This window comes from Oncorhynchus mykiss, chromosome 4 (genome assembly GCF_013265735.2).
Source record: "Oncorhynchus mykiss isolate Arlee chromosome 4, USDA_OmykA_1.1, whole genome shotgun sequence".
Taxonomy (NCBI): Eukaryota; Metazoa; Chordata; class Actinopteri; order Salmoniformes; family Salmonidae; genus Oncorhynchus; species Oncorhynchus mykiss.
Window position 1 is genome coordinate 39135001 of NC_048568.1, and position 15000 is coordinate 39150000.

At 47.9% G+C, this 15000-nt stretch overlaps 1 protein-coding gene across 9 annotated transcripts in view; it reads left to right on the forward strand.

Annotated features, from left to right (window-relative positions):
• Window positions 1-15000, forward strand: part of LOC110521105 (signal-induced proliferation-associated 1-like protein 1) — a 151471-nt gene that overhangs the window by 99607 nt on the left and 36864 nt on the right. For all 9 annotated transcript variants that reach the window (XM_036976248.1, XM_036976250.1, XM_036976249.1 and 6 more), the window contains 2 exons: window positions 5199-5302; window positions 5690-5847. In XM_036976248.1, coding sequence (XP_036832143.1) covers window positions 5199-5302; window positions 5690-5847 — 262 coding nt within the window. The remainder of the gene's footprint in view (window positions 1-5198; window positions 5303-5689; window positions 5848-15000) is intronic.

A 15000-nucleotide genomic window follows, 5' to 3' on the forward strand; every position in this document is an offset into this window, starting at 1 on the left:
TCATAGACCCAGAACAGAGGGAACAGGACCCATTCATAGACCCAGAACAGAGGGAATAGGACCCATTCATAGACCCAGAACAGAGGGAACAGGACCCATTCATAGACCCAGAACAAGGGGGAACAGGACCCATTCATAGACCCAGAACAGAGGGAACAGGACCCATTCATAGACCCAGAACAGAGGGAATAGGACCCATTCATAGACCCAGAACAGAGGGAATAGGACCTATTCATAGACCCAGAACAGAGGGAATAGGACCCATTCATAGACCCAGAACAGAGGGAATAGGACCCATTCATAGACCCAGAACAGAGGGAATAGGACCCATTCATAGACCCAGAACAGAGGGAATAGGACCCATTCATAGACCCAGAACAGAGGGAATAGGACCCATTCATAGACCCAGAACAGGGGGAATCGGACCCATTCATAGACCCAGAACAGAGGGAATCGGACCCATTCATAGACCCAGAACAGAGGGAATAGGACCCATTCATAGACCCAGAACAGAGGGAATAGGACCCATTCATAGACCCAGAACAGAGGGAATAGGACCCATTCATAGACCCAGAACAGAGGGAATAGGACCCATTCATAGACCCAGAACAGGGGGAATCGGACCCATTCATAGACCCAGAACAGAGGGAATAGGACCCATTCATAGACCCAGAACAGAGGGAATAGGACCCATTCATAGACCCAGAACAGAGGGAATAGGACCCATTCATAGACCCAGAACAGAGGGAATAGGACCCATTCATAGACCCAGAACAGAGGGAACAGGACCCATTCATAGACCCAGAACAGAGGGAGTAGGACCCATTCATAGACCCAGAACAGAGGGAATAGGACCCATTCATAGACCCAGAACAGAGGGAACAGGACCCATTCATAGACCCAGAGCAGAGGGAACAGGACCCATTCATAGACCCAGAACAGAGGGAATAGGACCCATTCATAGACCCAGAACAGAGGGAATAGGACCCATTCATAGACCCAGAACAGAGGGAATAGGACCCATTCATAGACCCAGAACAGAGGGAATAGGACCCATTCATAGACCCAGAACAGAGGGAATAGGACCCATTCATAGACCCAGAACAGAGGGAATATGACCCATTCATAGACCCAGAACAGAGGGAATAGGACACATTCATAGACCCAGAACAGAGGGAGTAGGACCCATTCATAGACCCAGAACAGGGGGAATAGGACCCATTCATAGACCCAGAACAGAGGGAATAGGACCCATTCATAGACCCAGAACAGAGGGAACAGGACCCATTCATAGACCCAGAACAGAGGGAACAGGACCCATTCATAGACCCAGAACAGAGGGAATAGGGCCCATTCATAGACCCAGAACAGAGGGAGTAGGACCCATTCATAGACCCAGAACAGAGGGAATAGGACCCATTCATAGACCCAGAACAGAGGGAACAGGACCCATTCATAGACCCAGAGCAGAGGGAACAGGACCCATTCATAGACCCAGAACAGAGGGAATAGGACCCATTCATAGACCCAGAACAGAGGGAATAGGACCCATTCATAGACCCAGAACAGAGGGAACAGGACCCATTCATAGACCCAGAACAGAGGGAACAGGACCCATTCATAGACCCAGAACAGAGGGAATAGGGCCCATTCATAGACCCAGAACAGAGGGAATAGGACCCATTCATAGACCCAGAACAGAGGGAACAGGACCCATTCATAGACCCAGAACAGAGGGAACAGGACCCATTCATAGACCCAGAACAGAGGGAACAGGACCCATTCATAGACCCAGAGCAGAGGGAATACAAAGTCACAGTATTGGAGTGACCATCACAAAGCCCTGACCTCAATCCTATATAAAATTTGTGGGAAGAACTAAGAAAGCGTGTGCTAGCAAGGAGGCCTACAAACCTGACTCAGTTACACCAGCTCTGTCAGGAGGAATGGGCCAAAATTCACCCAACTTATTGTGGGGAGCTTGTGGAAGGCTACCTGAAACGTTTGACCCAAGTTAATCTGTTGCGACGAGCAAACCCGGTTCCGGGAGCGTAATCATAGCCTCAAGCTCATTACCATAACGCAACGTTAACTATTCATGAAAATCGCGAATGAAATGAAATAAATATATTAGCTCACAAGCTTAGCCTTTTGTTAACAACACTGTCATCTCAGATTTTCAAAAAATGCTTTTCAACCATAGCTACACAAGCATTTGTGTAAGAGTATTGATAGCCTAGCATAGCATTAAGCGTAGCATTCAGCAGGCAACATTTTCACAAAAACAAGAAAAGCATTCAAATAAAATCATTTACCTTTGAAGAACTTCGGATGTTTTCAATGAGGAGACTCTCAGTTAGATAGCAAATGTTCAGTTTTTCCAAAAATATTATTTGTGTAGGAGAAATCGCTCCGTTTTGTTCATCACGTTTGGCTGAGAAAAACCCCCGAAAATTCAGTCATTACAACGGCAAACTTTTTTCCAAATTAACTCCATAATATCGACAGAAACATGGCAAACGTTGTTTAGAATCAATCCTCAAGGTGTTTTTCACATATCTATTCGATGATAAATCACTCGAGGCAGTTTGGTTTCTCCTCTGAACCAAATTGAAAAATGCACGCACCTGGAGATTACGCAATAGTTTCGACGGAGGACACCGGGCGTAGTCCCTTATGGTCAATCTTCCAATGATATGCCTACAAATACGTCACAATGCTGCAGACACCTTGGGGAAACGACAGAAAGTGTAAGCTCATTCCTTGCGCATTCACAGCCATATAAGGAGACATTGGAACACAGCGCATTCAAAATCTGGCTCACTTCCTGTCTGAAATGTCATCTTCGTTGCGCCTGTAGCATTAGTTCTGTGGCACTCACAGACAATATCTTTGCAGTTTTGGAAACGTCCGAGTGTTTTCTTTCCAAAGGTGTCAATTATATGCATAGTCGAGCATCTTTTCGTGACAAAATATATTGTTTAAAACGGGAACGTTTTTCATCCAAAAATGAAATACTGCCCCCAGAGGTTCAAGAGGTTAAACAATTTAAAGGCAATGCTACCAAATACTAATTGAGTATGTTAACTTCTGACCCACTGGGAATGTGATGAACAAAATAAAAGCTGAAATTAATTATTCTCTCTACTATTATTCTGACTTTTCACATTCTTAAAATAAAGCGGTGATCCTAACTGACCTAAGACAGGGAATTTTTTACTTCATTAAATGTCAGGAATTGTGTTTGGCTAAGGTGTATGTAAACTTCACACTTCAACTGTAGGTCCTGAATGACAGGAAGCTTGGCCCCAGTGATGTACTGGGCCGTATTCACTACCCTCTATAGCGCCTTATGGTTGGATGCTGAGCAGTTTCCATACCAGGCGGTGATGCAACTGGTCAGGATGCTCTCGATGGTGCAGCTGTAGAACCTTTTGAGGATCTGGGGACCCATGCCAAATCTTTTCAGTCTCCTGAGGGGAAAAGGTTTTGTCGTGCCCTCTTCATGACTGTCTTGGTGTGTTTGGACCATGAACTATAAGGACTACAATCGTGGCCAAATGTTTTGAGAATGACACACATTAAGTTTCACAAAGTTTGCTGTTTCAGTGTCTTCAGATATTTTTGTCAGATGTTACTATGGAATACTGAAGTATAATTACAAGCATTTCATAAGTGTCAAATGCTTTTATTGAAAATTACATGAAATTGATCCTTCTTTTTCAAGACCTCTGCAATCCACCCTGGCATGCTGTCAATTAACTTCTGTGCCACATCCTGACTGATGGCAGCCCATTCTTGCATAATCAATGCTTGGAGTTTGTCAGAATTTGTGGGTTTTTGTTTGTCCACCCGCCTCCTGAGGATTGACCACAAGTTCTCAATGGGATTAAGGTCTGGGGAGTTTCCTGGCCATGGACCAAAATATCGATGTTTTGTTCCCCGAGCAACTTAGTTATCACTTTTGCCTTATGGCAAGGTGCTCCATCATGCTGGAAAAGGCATTGTTCATCACCAAACTGTTCCTGGATGGTTGGGAGAAGTTGCTCTCGGAGGATGTGTTGGTACCATTCTTTATTCATGGCTGTGTTCTTAGGCAAAATTGTGAGTGAGCCCACTCCCTTAGCTGAGAAGCAACCCCACACATGAATGGTCTCAGGATGCTTTACTGTTGGCATGACGCATGACTGATGCTAGCGCTCACCTTGTCTTCTCCGGACAAGCTTTTTTCCGGATGCCCCAAACAATCGGAAAGGGGATTCATCAGAGAAAACGACTTTACCCCAGTCCTCAGCAGTCCAATCCCTGTACCTTTTGCAGAATATCAGTATATCCCTGATGTTTTTCCTGGAGAGAAGTGGCTTCTTTGCTGCCCTTCTTGACACCAGGCCATCCTCCAAAAGTCTTGTACGGGTGGTGCCCCGATCCCCCAGCAGAATCAACTTTAGGAGACGGTCCTGACGCTTGCTGGACTTTCTTCACAACAATTGAACTGCTCTCCTTGATGTTCTTGATGATCCGATAAATGGTTGATATAGGTGCAATCACCTAAGCTCTTTTTTGTGCAACGCAATGATGACGGCACGTGTTTCCTTGCAGGTAACCATGGTTGACAGAGGAAGAACAATGATTCCAAGCCCCACCCTCCTTTTGAAGCTTCCAGTCTGTTATTCGAACTCAATCAGCATGACAGAGTGATCTCCAGCCTTGTCCTCGTCAACACTCACACCTGTGTTAACGAGAGAATCACTGACATGATGTCAGCTGGTCCTTTTCTGGCAGGGCTGAAATGCAGTGGGATTCAGTTAATTTCGGATTCAGTTAATTTGCAATGCAAAGAGGGACTTTGCAATTCATCTGCTCACTCTTCATAACATTCTGGAGTATATTCAAATTGCCATCATACAAACTGAGGCAGCGGACTTTGTGAAAATTAATATTTGTGTCATTCTCAAAACTTTTGGCCACGACTGTATGAACCTGTCTATTTAACTCTAGTTACTGTCTGTCTCTCCTCCAGCTGACTCCACAGGGACCCACTCCCTGTACACCACCTATAAGGACTATGAACCTGTCTGTCTAACTCTAGTTACTGTCTGTCTCTCCTCTAGCTGACTCCACAGGGACCCACTCCCTGTACACCACCTATAAGGACTATGAACCTGTCTGTCTAACTCTACTGTCTGTCTCTCCTCCAGCTGACTCCACAGGGACCCACTCCCTGTACACCACCTATAAGGACTACGAGGTGATGTTTCATGTCTCCACCATGCTGCCCTACACACCCAACAACAAACAACAGGTCTGTGTTGGTACGGTTGAATTTGTAACACTTTCAAATGAACCCAGGGAATAAAGTAAATAACGGGGTGGTTGTAGTTCGGTGAGCCGTTGTAGTGACTCGCTGTGAAGCCAAGATGGCCCCTCATTTCAGTGTCCTGTTTTCTCTGTCATTCCAACGCAATTATTATTTTTTATTTTTTTAGTGTCACATTCTACAGTCATTGATGGATTGTAAAGACATGTTTTTCTTGTTGTTCAAATGTCTTTGCTGCGAGTTTATATCTGTTTGTTGCCCCCCCCCCCCCCCTGTTGTCTGCCCACCCCCCTGTTGTGTCTGCCCCCCCCCCCGCCCCCCCCCCCCCCGTTGTGTCTGCCCCCCCCCCCCGTTGTGTCTGTCTCCTCACAGCTCCTGAGGAAGCGTCACATAGGAAATGACATAGTGACCATCGTATTCCAGGAGCCTGGGGCTCAACCCTTCACCCCTAAGAACATACGCTCTCACTTCCAACACGTGTTCGTAGTGGTGAGAGCACATCAACCCTGCTCTGACAACACCACTTACAGGTGAGTGGAATGTCTAACACACACACACACACACAACCTGTTGGAGGTAGACCTACTGCAGTACAGTTCAGGGGAACAGTGGGTTAACGGCCTTGTTCAGGGGACCAGTGGGTTGTTCAGGGGACCAGTGGGTTAACTGCCTTGTTCAGGGGAACAGTGGGTTGTTCAGGGGAACAGTGGGTTGTTCAGGGGACCAGTGGGTTGTTCAGGGGACCAGTGGGTTAACTGCCTTGTTCAGGGGAACAGTGGGTTAACTGCCTTGTTCAGGGGAACAGTGGGTTAACTGCCTTGTTCAGGGGAACAGTGGGTTAACTGCCTTGTTCAGGGGAACAGTGGGTTGTTCAGGGGAACAGTGGGTTGTTCAGGGGACCAGTGGGTTGTTCAGGGGACCAGTGGGTTAACTGCCTTGTTCAGGGGAACAGTGGGTTAACTGCCTTGTTCAGGGGAACAGTGGGTTAACTGCCTTGTTCAGGGGAACAGTGGGTTAACTGCCTTGTTCAGGGGAACAGTGGGTTAACTGCCTTGTTCAGGGGAACGGTGGGTTAACTGTCTTGTTCAGGGGAACAGTGGGTTAACTGTCTTGTTCAGGGGAACAGTGGGTTAACTGTCTTGTTCAGGGGAACAGTGGGTTAACTGCCTTGTTCAGGGGAACAGTGGGTTAACTGTCTTGTTCAGGGGAACGGTGGGTTAACTGTCTTGTTCAGGGGAACGGTGGGTTAACTGTCTTGTTCAGGGGAACAGTGGGTTAACTGTCTTGTTCAGGGGAACAGTGGGTTAACTGCCTTGTTCAGGGGAACAGTGGGTTAACTGTCTTGTTCAGGGGAACAGTGGGTTAACTGTCTTGTTCAGGGGAACAGTGGGTTAACTGTCTTGTTCAGGGGAACAGTGAGTTAACTGTCTTGTTCAGGGGAACAGTGGGTTAACTGTCTTGTTCAGGGGGCAGAACGACAGATTTTTGCTTTGTCAGCTCTGGGATTCGATCCAGCAATCTTTCGGTTACTGGCCCAACGCTCTAACCACTAGGCTACCTATAACCCCCTCTTCCCTCGACTCAGCCTCCTCTTCCCTCGACTCAGCCTCCTCTTCCCTCGACTCAGCCTCCTCTTCCCTCGACTCAGCCTCTACTCAGCCTCCTCTTCCCTCTACTCAGCCTCCTCTTCCCTCTACTCAGCCTCCTCTTCCCTCTACTCAGCCTCCTCTTCCCTCTACTCAGCCTCCTCTTCCCTCTACTCAGCCTCCTCTTCCCTCGACTCAGCCTCCTCTTCCCTCGACTCAGCCTCCTCTTCCCTCGACTCAGCCTCTACTCAGCCTCCTCTTCCCTCTACTCAGCCTCCTCTTCCCTCTACTCAGCCTCCTCTTCCCTCTACTCAGCCTCCTCTTCCCTCGACTCAGACTCCTCTTCCCTCGACTCAGCCTCCTCTTCCCTCGACTCAGCCTCTACTCAGCCTCCTCTTCCCTCTACTCAGCCTCCTCTTCCCTCTACTCAGCCTCCTCTTCCCTCTACTCAGCCTCCTCTTCCCTCTACTCAGCCTCCCATTCCAGCACCTAGAATAAAGTGCATTCAGGCCCGTTTCTGTGAACATCTTCCTCTTGCTTCAGTACTCTAGGTAATATGATGCATCACTCTTTATGTTCGTATCGCTGAGTGTTGAAATAAAACAGTCTGGGGCAGTTTCCTCCTCCAAGACCGTGTGTCCCTAACTGACTCCTGTCTATCCCTCTGAGACCTCCTTTAAGGCTTTGTTAACTAACACACACACACACGCACGTGTGCTCGCAGTCGGCGAGAGATGTTAATGAAAGGAGAAATAATTGCTTGTTTCCTTCCAGCTTCTCCTCTGGGAGTGAGACTTCATGATGAGAACAGTATCTATCATCTGTCCATTTACACTTTCTCTCTGTTTTCTTGTTTTCTACCTCTCCCGCTATAATGATCTATTTCTCCCTCTCCCTACTCTCATTTCCCTTCTCCCTGCTCTCCCCCTCCATCTCTCTCTCTCCTCTTCTCTTCCCTCCTCTCTCTCTCCTCTCTCTCTCTCTCTATCTCTCTCTCTCACTTCTATCTCTCGCTCCTATCTCTCTCTCTCTCACTTCTATCTCTCGCTCCTATCTCTCTCTCGCTCCTATCTCTCTCTCGCTCCTATCTCTCTCTCGCTCCTATCTCTCTCTCGCTCCTATCTCTCTCTCCTATCTCTCTCTCATCTCTCTCTCTCTCTATCCTTCCTCATCTTTTTCTCCTGTCTCCCGCTCTCTCTCTTTCTCCATCTTGTTAATAGCTGTTAGGGTTTATTGTGTGACCTGGTTCTCTGTGGGGTTCCTGCCTGCTGTACACAAAGCTGTAGATTGGCATAGGGAAGATACAATAGCTTGACACACACCCTGCTCTCCAACCAGATGTAGGACTGTACCGGCCTGCAAACAATGGCCACCTCCTGCCCCTCCTCTCTCTTCCACTATCATGTCACTAAATAGGGTCTAGTGGGATGGAGGGTCTAGTGGGATGGGGGTCTAAGTGGGATGGGGGGCCTAGTGGGATGGGGGGCCTAGTGGGATGGAGGGCCTAGTGGGATGGAGGGCCTAGTGGGATGGAGGGCCTAGTGGGATGGAGGGCCTAGTGGGATGGAGGGCCTAGTGGGATGGAGGGCCTAGTGGGATGGAGGGCCTAGTGGGATGGAGGGTCTAGTGGGACGGAGGGCCTAGTGGGACGGAGGGCCTAGTGGGACGGAGGGCCTAGTGGGACGGAGGGCCTAGTGGGACGGAGGGCCTAGTGGGACGGAGGGCCTAGTGGGACGGAGGGCCTAGTGGGACGGAGGGCCTAGTGGGACGGAGGGCCTAGTGGGACGGAGGGCCTAGTGGGACGGAGGGCCTAGTTTGATGGAGGGCCTAGTGGGATGGAGGGTTTAGTTTGATGGAGGGTTTAGGAAGTGTGGATGTCTATTTATGATTGACAACCAACTAATGTGTTTGGGACAGTAAAGCCTTTGTGAAGCATGGAAGGTCTGAGCTGTTCATTTAGCAGGTTGTTGGCGTGGCTGCCTCTCTGGTTAGGCTGTGTGTTTATGGAGTCGGTCTGTCGTTCCAGCTAGCTCCTCTGGTGTTTAATAGACTGTAGTTGGTAGCGGTAGTCATGCTATTATCCCTGTGGTGTTGTTCCTCGATTTAACATGACAGGCTATTCATCTCTATATTCTGGAAAATATGTTTCAGACCAACAATAATACTGTGTGGTTGAGGCTTATGGCTGTGTCCTGACCTAGTATGGGAGTGTCCTGATCTAGTATGGGAGTGTCCTGACCTAGTATGGGAGTACCCTGACCTAGTATGGGAGTGTCCTGACCTAGTATGGGAGTGTCCTGACCTAGTATGGGAGTGTCCTGACCTAGTATGGGAGTGTCCTGACCTAGTATGGGAGTGTCCTGACCTAGTATGGGAGTGTCCTGACCTAGTATGGGAGTGTCCTGACCTAGTATGGGAGTGTCCTGACCTAGTATGGGAGTGTCCTGACCTAGTATGGGAGTACCCTGACCTAGTATGGGAGTGTCCTGACCTAGTATGGGAGTACCCTGACCTAGTATGGGAGTGTCCTGATCTAGTATGGGAGTACCCTGATCTAGTATGGGAGTGTCCTGACCTAGTATGGGAGTGTCCTGATCTAGTATGGGAGTGTCCTGACCTAGTATGGGAGTGTCCTGACCTAGTATGGGAGTACCCTGACCTAGTATGGGAGTGTCCTGACCTAGTATGGGAGTGTCCTGACCTAGTATGGGAGTGTCCTGACCTAGTATGGGAGTGTCCTGACCTAGTATGGGAGTACCCTGACCTAGTATGGGAGTGTCCTGATCTAGTATGGGAGTGTCCTGACCTAGTATGGGAGTACCCTGATCTAGTATGGGAGTACCCTGACCTAGTATGGGAGTGTCCTGATCTAGTATGGGAGTACCCTGATCTAGTATGGGAGTACCCTGATCTAGTATGGGAGTGTTCTGACCTAGTATGGGAGTGTTCTGACCTAGTATGGGAGTGTTCTGACCTAGTATGGGAGTGTTCTGACCTAGTATGGGAGTGTCCTGACCTAGTATGGGAGTACCCTGACCTAGTATGGGAGTGTCCTGACCTAGTATGGGAGTGTCGTGACCTAGTATGGGAGTGTCGTGACCTAGTATGGGAGTGTCGTGACCTAGTATGGGAGTGTCGTGACCTAGTATGGGAGTGTCCTGACCTAGTATGGGAGTACCCTGACCTAGTATGGGAGTGTCCTGATCTAGTATGGGAGTGTCCTGATCTAGTATGGGAGTGTCCTGACCTAGTATGGGAGTACCCTGATCTAGTATGGGAGTACCCTGACCTAGTATGGGAGTGTCCTGATCTAGTATGGGAGTACCCTGATCTAGTATGGGAGTACCCTGATCTAGTATGGGAGTACCCTGATCTAGTATGGGAGTGTCCTGACCTAGTATGGGAGTGTCCTGATCTAGTATGGGAGTGTCCTGACCTAGTATGGGAGTGTCCTGATCTAGTATGGGAGTGTCCTGATCTAGTATGGGAGTGTCCTGATCTAGTATGGGAGTGTCCTGATCTAGTATGGGAGTGTCCTGACCTAGTATGGGAGTGTCCTGACCTAGTATGGGAGTACCCTGATCTAGTATGGGAGTGTCCTGACCTAGTATGGGAGTGTCCTGACCTAGTATGGGAGTACCCTGACCTAGTATGGGAGTGTCCTGACCTAGTATGGGAGTGTCGTGATCTAGTATGGGAGTGTCCTGACCTAGTATGGGAGTACCCTGATCTAGTATGGGAGTGTCCTGATCTAGTATGGGAGTGTCCTGATCTAGTATGGGAGTGTCCTGATCTAGTATGGGAGTGTCCTGACCTAGTATGGGAGTACCCTGATCTAGTATGGGAGTACCCTGATCTAGTATGGGAGTGTCCTGACCTAGTATGGGAGTGTCCTGATCTAGTATGGGAGTGTCCTGATCTAGTATGGGAGTGTCCTGACCTAGTATGGGAGTACCCTGATCTAGTATGGGAGTGTCCTGACCTAGTATGGGAGTACCCTGATCTAGTATGGGAGTGTCCTGATCTAGTATGGGAGTGTCCTGATCTAGTATGGGAGTGTCCTGACCTAGTATGGGAGTGTCCTGATCTAGTATGGGAGTGTCCTGATCTAGTATGGGAGTACCCTGATCTAGTATGGGAGTGTCCTGATCTAGTATGGGAGTGTCCTGACCTAGTATGGGAGTGTCCTGACCTAGTATGGGAGTGTCCTGACCTAGTATGGGAGTACCCTGATCTAGTATGGGAGTGTCCTGATCTAGTATGGGAGTGTCCTGATCTAGTATGGGAGTGTCCTGATCTAGTATGGGAGTGTCGTGATCTAGTATGGGAGTGTCGTGATCTAGTATGGGAGTGTCGTGATCTAGTATGGGAGTGTCCTGATCTAGTATGGGAGTGTCCTGATCTAGCATGGGAGTGTCCTGATCTAGCATGGGAGTGTCCTGATCTAGCATGGGAGTGTCCTGACCTAGCATGGGAGTGTCCTGACCTAGCATGGGAGTGTCCTGACCTAGCATGGGAGTGTCCTGACCTAGTATGGGAGTGTCCTGATCTAGTATGGGAGTGTCCTGACCTAGTATGGGAGTGTCCTGACCTAGTATGGGAGTGTCCTGACCTAGTATGGGAGTGTCCTGACCTAGTATGGGAGTGTCCTGATCTAGTATGGGAGTGTCCTGATCTAGTATGGGAGTGTCCTGACCTAGTATGGGAGTGTCCTGACCTAGTATGGGAGTGTCCTGACCTAGTATGGGAGTGTCGTGACCTAGTATGGGAGTGTCGTGACCTAGTATGGGAGTACCCTGACCTAGTATGGGAGTACAGAGTCAATGTGGAGGCTATATACAGGGGGTACCAGTACAGAGTCAATCTGGAGGCTATATACAGGGGTACCGGTACAGAGTCAATGTGGAGGTTATATACAGGGGGTACCAGTACAGAGTCAATGTGGAGGTTATATACAGGGGGTACCGGTACAGAGTCAATGTGGAGGCTATTTACAGGGGGTACCGGTACAGAGTCAATGTGGAGGCTATATACAGGGGGTACCGGTACAGAGTCAATGTGGAGGCTATATACAGGGGGTACCGGTACAGAGTCAATGTGGAGGCTATATACAGGGGGTACCGAGTCAATGTGGAGGCTATATACAGGGGGTACCGAGTCAATGTGGAGGCTATATACAGGGGGTACCGAGTCAATGTGGAGGCTATATACACTGGGTACCGGTACAGAGTCAATGTAGAGGCTATATACAGGGGGTACCGAGTCAATGTGGAGGCTATATACAGGGGGTACAGAGTCAATGTGGAGGCTAAATACAGGTTGTACCGGTACAGAGTCAATGTGGAGACTAAATACAGGGGGTACCGGTACAGAGTCAATGTGGAGGCTATATACAGGGGGTACAGAGTCAATGTGGAGGCTATATACAGGGGGTACCGAGTCAATGTGGAGGCTATATACAGGGGGTACTGAGTCAATATGGAGGCTATAAACAGGGGGTACTTAGTCAATGTGGAGGCTATATACATGGGGTACCGAGTCAATGTGGAGGCTATATACAGGGGGTACCGAGTCAATGTGGAGGCTATATACAGGGGGTACTGAGTCAATATGGAGGCTATAAACAGGGGGTACTTAGTCAATGTGGAGGCTATATACATGGGGTACCGAGTCAATGTGGAGGCTATATACAGGGGGTACTGAGTCAATATGGAGGCTATATACAGGGGGTACTTAGTCAATGTGGAGGCTATATACAAGGGGTACTGAGTCAATATGGAGGCTATATACAGGGGGTACTTAGTCAATGTGGAGGCTATATACAGGGGGTACTTAGTCAATGTGGAGGCTATATACAGGGGGTACTGAGTCAATATGGAGGCTATATACAGGGGGTACTTAGTCAATGTGGAGGCTATATACAGGGGGTACTGAGTCAATATGGAGGCTATATACAGGGGGTACTGAGTCAATATGGAGGCTATATACAGGGGGTACTTAGTCAATGTGGAGGCTATATACAGGGGGTACTGAGTCAATATGGAGGCTATATACAGGGGGTACTTAGTCAATGTGGAGGCTAAATGCTGGTTAGTGCTTAATATGAAGAAAACTGGGCTTATTCTGTAAGGCACACCACTAGATAATGTTGATATAACATTGGTATTGTGTTGAACAGATACAGAGTTATGATGTTCAATGCAATATATATGTTTTTTTTTTTTTATTCAAGAGAACGGGGTGTTATTCTGTAAGGTACATGACAGCATTTGATCGTGCTCAGATAAAAATACGTTTTCTGGGTCAGGTTGTGCTGTTCATGATGTTAATTTCTCTCTGGCTCTCCTAACGTACCCATTCTCTGGGTCGTCTAATGTACTATTGGCATGTGCTCACACACAAATACAATGCTCTCTGAGTAACACTCACTGTGTGGGCAGCAGCACAGAGAGAGAGAGAGAGACCCTCAGCCCACACAGTACCCATGTAGTATGTAGCATGTAGTACCCATGTAGGATCTTCATTTGAGCCAGTCTCCTACAGCAGGAAGAAAATCATCCTGCTCGAACAGGAAATGTGAATTATTATGTGGATTATAATCACTGGACGTATTTGTAGTAGCGGATGAAACATTTGTATACATTTTTCGTGAGGGAAATTCAAGTCTGAAATTTTCAAAGTGTAAATTGCTAACTTTAGAAGCCTTTTTAAACCTCAAATACGTTACAAGTTTAACATGTCCTGCGTTGTAGGAAAGTTCTCCTGCAACAGGATGATACAATTAAGATCCTCCATCTGTAGTTATTTGTATCACTGCAATCATAGAGAGACCATAGAAATGTGTTCTACCACTCCTCACTCTCATCTGAGGAGGACAGGAGGGAAAAATACATACAGGCAGCTCTGTCTCTCACTAGGTCTCTCTCTCTCCCTTTCTGTCTCTCACTAGGTCTCTCTCTCTCCCTTTCTGTCTCTCACTAGGTCTCTCTCTCTCCCTTTCTGTCTCTCACTAGGTCTGTCTCTCTCCCTTTCTGTCTCTCACTAGGTCTGTCTCTCTCCCTTTCTGTCTCTCACTAGGTCTCTCACTAGGTCTCTCTCTAGGTCTCTCACTAGGTCTCTCACTAGGTCTCTCTCTCTCTTTCTGTCTCTCACTAGGTCTCTCTCTCCCTTTCTGTCTCTCACTAGGTCTCTCTCTCTCTCTTTCTGTCTCACTAGGTCTCTCACTAGGTCTCTCTCTCTCTTTCTGTCTCTCACTAGGTCTCTCTTTCTGTCTCACTAGGTCTCTCACTAGGTATCTCTCTCCCTTTCTGTCTCTCACTAGGTCTCTCTCTCCCTTTCTGTCTCTCACTAGGTCTCTCACTAGGTCTCTCTCTCTCTTTCTGTCTCTCACTAGGTCTCTCTCTCCCTTTCTGTCTCTCACTAGGTCTCTCTCTCTCTCTCCATTTCTCTCTCTCCAGGTCTTGTTCCTGATCAAGTTAGGTGATCAGTAAAACTCCAGGTCCTGAGACAGTTAATTGTTCTTTATTCTGTTTTATTTGACCTTTATTTAACTAGGCAAGTCAGTTAAGAACAAATTCTTATTTACAATGACGTCCTCGGAACAGTGGGTTAACTGCCTTGTTCAGGGGCAGAACGACAGATTTTTACCTTGTCAGCTCGGGGATTCGATCCAGCAACCTTTCGGTCACTGGTCCAACGCTCTAACCACTATGGGCGAATGGTGATTAGGTCTTATGTCTGTGTTTGCTTTGTACCAAGGTTAGGAGGTTAGGAAGTGCATCTCAGTTTCTCGCATTTTGCGGGCAGTGTGCACATAGCCTGTCTTCTCTTGAGAGCCAGGTCTGCCTACTGCGGCCTTTCTCAATAGCAAGGCTATGTTCACTGAGTCTGTACATAGTCCAAGCTTTCCTTAAAGTTTGGGTCAGTCACAGTGGTCAGGTATTCTGCCACTGTGTACTCTCTGTTTAGTGCCAAATAGCATTCTAGTTTGCGCTGTCCTGCTGTAAATTAATTAATTTGTAATAATGTTTTTGTTTTCTCGTGATTTGGTTGGGTCTAATTGTGTTGTTGTCCTGGGGCTCTGTGGGGTGTGTTTCT